The 8,352-nt window shown below is 35.5% G+C and overlaps 1 protein-coding gene across 1 annotated transcript in view; it reads left to right on the plus strand.

Moving 5' to 3' along the window:
- The first annotated feature begins 749 nt into the window (after positions 1-749).
- Positions 750-8,352, plus strand: part of th (tyrosine hydroxylase) — a 12,992-nt gene continuing 5,389 nt past the window's right edge. The window contains exons 1-7 of the mRNA XM_062997446.1: positions 750-833; positions 2,654-2,737; positions 3,984-4,187; positions 6,114-6,288; positions 6,394-6,482; positions 6,570-6,637; positions 6,713-6,763. Coding sequence (XP_062853516.1) covers positions 750-833; positions 2,654-2,737; positions 3,984-4,187; positions 6,114-6,288; positions 6,394-6,482; positions 6,570-6,637; positions 6,713-6,763 — 755 coding nt within the window. The remainder of the gene's footprint in view (positions 834-2,653; positions 2,738-3,983; positions 4,188-6,113; positions 6,289-6,393; positions 6,483-6,569; positions 6,638-6,712; positions 6,764-8,352) is intronic.

Genomic DNA, 8,352 nt, shown 5'->3' on the forward strand with positions numbered 1-8,352 from the left:
TTCTCATTGAACGTGATGGACATATATGTGCTACTTTGTTCTTTCCTATTTAACACAGTAAATTGAGTGCAATGACAGCACCACAAAAGCAAAAAATATTGCATGAAAAAATTAAATAAAAAAATTCCATAAAAGAGGTGTCAGCAGCTTTTTTAGAACTTACCAAAATTGGCTATATAAGAGATTATCAAGGCAAAGGATGTTTCACCAGGTACTTGGTGCTTAGTTTTAGGCATACAATTTATTGTGCATAATGTCTTAGTTTGCTGAAGCATTAAGATTTTACTTCTCAAGGAATTAAGGGGCCTAGGCCAACTCCTGTAAAACAACACCATAGCACTATCCATACTCCACTAAACTTTAAAGCAGGCACAATGTAGTCAGGAAGGTGTGTGTGTGTGTGTGTGTTTTCCAGCCTAGATACAAAACCATCATCTCCAGATCAGTTGATTAACTCCTTCATCCAACAGAGCTCACTGGTAGGTAGACTGTTTTTTTGCTCATCAGTAAATGGAAAATGGCAGTGGATGTGGCGTTAATGTGATTAGAATAAACAAGAACAGGGGTGTGCAAGGCTATAAAGTATTTGAGGGTGAAAATGAGAAGCTCAGGCTTTGACGTCAGTAAAGAGTAATGGCCAGTATAAATAGGGGGCTTTTAGGCGGTCAGAACAATACTTCACCAGAGAGCTTGAACCAGGAGGATCAGCAGATCTCTGAGCTTTTGAAGAAGAGTAGTAGAATTAAATCATGCCTAACTCAACCAGTTCCACTTCCTCCACCAAGAGCATGAGGAGAGCTGGGTCCGAACTGGAGCGCTCCGACTCCATCACGGTAGGCGCACATGATGGTACTTTTTACAGGAGAGCATAACGTTCAAACTTTGCATTTGCCATCTTACTATGGTTTATTATTATTTAAATTATAACGATGAGAACATGATTAAATATTTTGGAAAACAGATTTGAAGAAAACCACAGTAGTAAAACGCGTGCGTGGAATTTCTGGTGCGCTTTTGGTGATGCGGGTCGCTTCCATCCATTGCGCAAATGAAGAAATAACACAGGCATAAAGTTGATATTTTTTATTTAGTAGGCTTGATTACTTTTATGGTCTTCAACACCATAGCACTATAGCACTATCCATAGCACTATCCATACTCCACTAAACTTTAAAGCAGGCACAATGTAGTCAGGAAGGTAATGTTTTCCTGGCATTCGCCAAACCCAGAATTATTCATCAGACTGCCAGATAGAGAATAAAGCAATAAGCCACGAGAGACCGTGCATTACTGTGATTTTAGCACGGGGATGACGTTTTTGGCACGACGCGAAGCGGAGTGCCTAAAACTTCTTTCCCCGTGCTAAAATCATAACAGTAATGCACGGTCTCGAGTGGCTTATTGCTTTTATAAAACGGCGGTCAACATAAAATATAATAAATACAACAATGTTTAATTCATAAATGTATTTATTGTGTATAAACTTACAATAAAGCATTCTTCCGCGACGCAAAATAGTTCGATTAACAGTGTTGCTAGGCAACATGAGGGCGAAAATAACATTAACTTTTTCTATTCAGTGGCGTATTAATATGGAATGATGTGAGGTGGTCCTAGGTGTGCGTTTATCGGGGATTTTACAACGGCTTCGAACGCGGCTCAGCCAATCAGATTTTAGGACCGGAACTATCCGTTTTATAAGCGTGATTTGTCAGTTCACAGAACTTGTTTCCACTGCTCCAGAGTCCATTGACATGCATTTTGTGCCTCAGCTCTTGGTGACCCTGCTCTGGTACTTTACATGGTCTGCCACTACATTGCTGAGTTACTTTGGTTCCTAAACTCTTACACTTTTTAATCATCCAACTCGTGAAAATTGAAATTTGTAAAAAAAAAATTGAAAAATGTGTGGGAAAAAAAAGTCAAAAGTGAAATTTTATGAACAGTCCCAAACCCAAATTTATTGAGCTATTTAGAACAACCCATTCTTTCACAAATGTTTGTAAAGGCAGACTGAATGCCATATAGGTGCTTGATTTTATACACCTGTGGCAATTGGACTGAAAAAACATCTGAATTTACTGATTAAGAAATGTCTACACACATATACTGTACATGCCGGTCGACACGGTGGCTCAGTGGGTAGCACTGTCGTCTCACAGCATGAAGGTCCTGGGTTCGACCCCCAGGTGGGGCGGTTCGGGTCCTTTCAGTGTGGAGTTTGCATGTTGTCCCTGCGTCTGCGTGGGTTTCCTCCCGGAGCTCCGGTTTTCTCCCACAGTCCAAAAAACATGCAAGTGAGGTGAACTGGAGATACTAAATTGTCCAAGACTATGTTTCTCCAGATCAGTTGATTAACTCCTTCATCCAACAGAGCTCACTGGTAGGTAGACTGTTTTTTTGCTCATCAGTAAATGGAAAATGGCAGTGGATGTGGCGTTAATGTGATTAGAATAAACAAGAACAGGGGTGTGCAAGGCTATAAAGTATTTGAGGGTGAATATGAGAAGCTCAGGCTTTGACGTCAGTAAAGAGTAATGGCCAGTATAAATAGGGGGCTTTTAGGCGGTCAGAACAATACTTCACCAGAGAGCTCGAACCAGGAGGATCAGTAGATCTCTGAGCTTTTGAAGAAGAGTAGTAGAATTAAATTATGCCTAACTCAACCAGTTCCACTTCCTCCACCAAGAGCATGAGGAGAGCTGGGTCCGAACTGGAGCGCTCCGACTCCATCACGGTAGGCGCACATTATGGTACTTTTTACAGGAGAGCATAACGTTCAAACTTTGCATTTGCTATCTTACTATGGTTTATTATTATTTAAATTGTAATGCAGAGAATATGATTAAATATTTTGGGAAACAGATTTGAAGAAATCCACAGTAAACGCGTGCGTGGAATATCTGGTGCGCTTTTGGTGATGCGCGTCAGTTCCATCCATTGCGCAATGAATAAAAGAACACAGGCATAAAGTTATTTTTATTTATTTAGTAGACTTGATTACTTTTATGGTCTTCTGACCGGACAGGATTGGACAACAACTTTAACAGATGTAACAGAGTTTTTAAAAGAACCAAAAGAACGGAAAGCTTTGCTAAATTCTAATTTAAGCTCCATGTATGTTACGGAAACTAATTCAAAGTATTATTACTTGTTTATACACATCAATGTATTAATCTTCTTAATTAAATAATTTGTTGTATTGGGTCAGGGTCGAAGTAAGTTTGGAGCCACTTGGAAACACTGTGCGCAGGTATACACCCTGGCGCAAATTTACTGCTTGGTAAAACACACTCGCATTCGGGCTCTCACTCCAAGGGGTACTTTAGAGCAACCAAATTACCATCTGGATGTTTTTGAAAGGTGGGAGACGTAGAGAACATGCAAACTTCTTATAGACTGTGAGCAGAGATGAGGATTAAACCCGGTGCAGCACCCATTCTGCCAGCTGCATGTTTTAACTTTAATAGTTTGTGCAATTATTTTCCTAAATACTAAATAACTTGAGGAAGGGGCAGCTTTTTGTATTGTCTAATTGTCTAATTTTAGCTTTTTAATTAAAGTTAGGTAGTTAGATATGTCAATGACTGTCTTTAAAAATACATGAACTAAGATAGAAAATATAAATAGGCAATAATGTATGTTGCAACATGCTCAATTTAACCATATAATATTGCAAATAAATTGGATATACTTAAATAAAAACAGAAATTATTAAACAGAAATGTTTAGTTAAACAACTATGTGATCAAAGCAGGTGTATGGTATTATCTGAAAAACAGAGAGCCTGCTTGGTTTGGCATTAAAATGTTGAACAAGCTCATGTTTACTTGTTCACATACTTTCAACCATATAGTATATGTACGCCTACTCTTTGACTGGTCTTTTCAGCCTTGTAGATACAACAGCATCCAAGTGACTGACATTAAAGACTAACACAGCATTAAAAGTTCTATTTAATTCGGGGGTTTTTTTTGGTGCAGTCTGCACGGTTTGTAGGCAGAAGGCAGTCTCTGATCGAAGATGCAAGGAAGGAACGGGAAGCAGCAGAAGCAGCAGCAGGAGCAGTGGAGACACATGAACACATTGTGTTTGAGGAGGATAATGGTAAAGCTCTGCTCAATCTTTTCTTCACCCTCAGAGGATCTAAAACTCCTGCACTGTCCCGCACACTTAAAGTCTTTGAGGTAAGACACACATATACCTGCAGTACACACTGTGGACATCCCTGGTCAAATCCCATGTTCTTTTTTGTTTTAATGTTATCAAATTCTAGTCAATAAAATAAATAAAACATTTTGTGTGACACATGGAAACAATGTGGTACATTTTAAATGTTTTATTTCCCTGTAGAGGACATGAAAACTTATGTTCTCACAGAAAATCAACTAACTATAAAAATTTACTATGGGTGTCTATTGCCTAAGACTGTATATAGTAAGGAATAAAGTTATTCTTTAGTAAACCAAAAAAGTGCAATTTAAAAAAATAATGTATATTATTTTAATTTTATATTATTCATTTTTAAATTTTAAATTTAAATTTATAATCAAACCAAATCAAAGTTTATTTGTCACATACATAGTCATACACACTACAACTGGCAGTAAAATGCTTTTGTGACTGTTCAGCCACATTAGTAATTACAGAATTTGATAACAAACATTGTTAATGTTTTAAATGAATGTTTTAGTTTGATTGTTTTATAACCATTAAGACCCTAAATGATGTATGTTTTCAGGAAATTCAGTTATTAGTTGATATATATTGCATTAAATGTAACTGACAACCTGATGATTTGAGGTTGGTTTTGCATTTAACCATTATGAACGTGCATTAAAGGTTAATTATGTGTCATTCTTTGTAACTATGACAATTTATTTAAACTGTTTCTGATTTTATTACAGCACATCTTACTTTTAATGGATTAAAATTTTCAAATTTGAAATTTCTTTGTTATTATTATTATTAGGTGCTTTTTTAATTTCAACCCATTTTGAGTAAACCTTAACCGAACTTATTTATGTATGTAGGATTGTTCATTATGCATGGATTTTTTGTAGGAGAGATCAGGTATGTTTGCATCTGTAACTCACTGAACTTTGGAGTTTTCAAACTTTTATGGAACCTACCCAAATTGATGTACTCCATATGGTATAAATGTAATCCTCTGCAAGAAACTCACTGAGCTTGTAAACTGATGTTAAATACTTGCCGTTTCTTGGGATTCACTGTAACACGTACCACAGAACAATCCAGAACAATCTGGATTCAACAACAATCTCTTGGTGACTGACCATAACTCAAAACCACTTTCCGTTTGACGTGTGTGTGTGTGTGTGTGTGTGTGTGTGTGTGTGTGTGTGAACAAACTTAACAGCATGCATGCTTAAAACACTGTACTACAATGGGCTTGGGCTGTTGATGTTTTGTACTAAGGATGTACCATTTATTATTTATTATTTCCCCTTTAACCCTTTTGCATGTGTTTTAGCCACATTATTGTTCACATTTGTAAAGCATCCTGCAAATTGGGTTTCAATTATTGGAGATGCAAAGCTACACCTGGCACCTTAGTGATGTGATTTGGCACTGTTAAACAACCAACACTCCCTGTTTGGTGGAACTGGTGGTGTTATGACTCTCCCAATGTTATAGCCATACCTTGTCTCCCCTATTGTATATTTATAACAATTTAATCTGGTAAAAGGTACAGGTAAAATCAGGAAGATAGATCTATAGTTAGAGGAACAATGAATTACCCATTAAGAAGCTTAAAGACCCAAATAATAATAATAGTAATAATAATAATAATAATAATAATAATAATAATAATAATAATAATAATAATAATATAGTAAAGACAAAAATTGAAATATGCATGCGACGATTTAAAATTTAGGCTTTATATAAGTGTAAAAGTAAACTTTTAAAATGTAATTTTTTTTTTACAAAGAGTATTTAACATAACAATATGACATATAACAAGCTTTTCTGTCATAATAAATATTGGTTTACTATATGCTTTAAAAGTGTTCAGCATCATAAGATAATTAACTACATATTAGAATCAACCCATTTAAAGAGATAAACACTTCTTATAATATTCACAGACATTTGAGGCCAAAATGCACCATCTTGAAACCAGACAGAGTCGGAAACCTAAAGATGGCCTGGATGATTTAGAATACTTTGTACGATGTGAAGTTCATCTATCAGATGTAAATACACTTGTAAGTTCATTGAAGAGGATTGCAGATGATGTCAAAACCACTAGAGAGGTGAAATGTAAGCTCTTTGTGTTTTTGTTCCATAATAAGATTAATTTGAACCCCTACGACTATGTATTGCTTTATCATAATCTGTTTTTATCTATCATTTCATCTCCTGAAGTTCACTGGTTCCCAAAGAAAATCACAGAGCTGGATAAATGTCACCATCTTGTGACTAAATTTGATCCGGATTTGGATCAGGATCACCCAGTGAGTATTTTAACTTTTAGTTATCATACCAGTGTGCACTTATAAGATGCAAAAAAGAGTGATAGATTGCCTTTTTCTGTCCTCTAGGGATTCACTGACCCTGTGTACATAAAAAGACGGAAGCAGATTGGTGATATTGCCTTCAAATACAAGTAGTAAGTCAAAGTCACACAGTAGATATATATTTGACATACAGAAATGTTTAGTCTTAAAAAATATTCTTTTTTTAGTGGAGAACCAATTCCGAGAGTGGAGTACACACAAGAAGAAATTGAAACTTGGTATGTATTATTTAATAGCTTATGATCTTTAAGTATATATTTCTAGATAAAGTGATCTGATAAGACTTGAATTTTGCCTTTCCTACATGGCAACATTCTGTGGTAACTCGATCAGTGTCAGGACAAGCTGCCCAACTTGATGGAAATTGGTTTACATTGTACAGATCAGGTCAAATGGCAAGGCTGGGCATTATGTTAGCACGTTTTCTGTATTTGTAATCAAATTTGTGATTTGATATAAAATCATATTAAGGCCAGGCTTGCACCTGTTGCAAAGCAAGTGGCAAAACAAATAATAATCCAACAACTTAAACTATTATTATTTTAGTACTGTAACATTTATTACTGATACTTAATATACGTATACTCACTGTATTACCACTATATTGCAAAATTTTTACCTACTTAAAATAAGCTATTTTGATTTTTGAAAGAAGCAAAGACAAGAGCAAGAGTCAAAATAAAAAAAGTGTAAAATTATATTAAGGTAGGAATGATTTTGTAATATATAACTTGTATATATGATGCATTTGTCTTTATTTAAGGAGTTTTACTAAAATATACTGTCGAAGTCATACATTTACACACTTTGGTTAAAATCATTAAAACGTATTTTCATTCCCTTCACAGATACCATTTTAACAAACTTGTTTAAGATACCCTCTTACCCTCTTGTACATGAAAGAGGTTTACATAAATAGTTTGGAAAAATCCAGAAAACTTTAGAAGCTTGAAAGGGCTAACTGACATCTTACAAATTAATTGAAGATGCACCTGTAGCAGTTTTTAAGGCCTTCAGGACCTACTTGCTTTCTTGCTTGACATCATAAACAAATCAAAAGAAATGAACCAAGACATTAAAAAAGAATTCTGGACTTCCTGGTACATCTTTACGAGCGATTTCCAAACACCTGAGGGTACCAAGTTCATCTGTATAATATGCAATATAAACACCATAGAATCATGCAGCTATCATACCATTTAAAAAGGAAACACATTCTTTCTACATACATAGGCACAAATGATGCAAATTAAATGACTTTGTAAAGATTTTGGAGGAAACTACATCATATTTTACATCATACTATTTCTATATCAATAGTAAAACATGTTGTATATGGACATGACCAAGAAAGAAGCCACTGCTCCAAAGCCAGATTAAAATCTACAGCTGCACATGGGAGTGATCTTACTCTTTAGAGAAATGTCCCCTGGTATTGACCTCAGCCTCATAAAAACAAATTATGGACAGGAACTCTAAAAGTGTGTGTGATCAAGGAGGCTACAAACCTGACTCAGTTACACCAGTTCTGTCAGAAGGAATGAACCAAAAGTTTGTGGAAGGCTCCACAACTCTGTGGTCACAAATTGGAACATTTAAAGGCAATGCTACCAAATACTAACCACGTGGATGTAAACTTCTGAGCCACTGGGAACGTGATGAAAGAAGTAAAAGCTGAAATAAATAATTATCTAGAAGTAGTAGTATTAGTTATAGTATTATTCTGACATTTCACTTCCTTAAAATGTAGTAGTGACCCCTACTGACCTAAGAGAGATAATTTGATTTAGAATTAAATGTCAGGAAT

The sequence above is a fragment of the Trichomycterus rosablanca genome, chromosome 1 (genome assembly GCF_030014385.1).
Source record: "Trichomycterus rosablanca isolate fTriRos1 chromosome 1, fTriRos1.hap1, whole genome shotgun sequence".
NCBI lineage: Eukaryota > Metazoa > Chordata > Actinopteri > Siluriformes > Trichomycteridae > Trichomycterus > Trichomycterus rosablanca.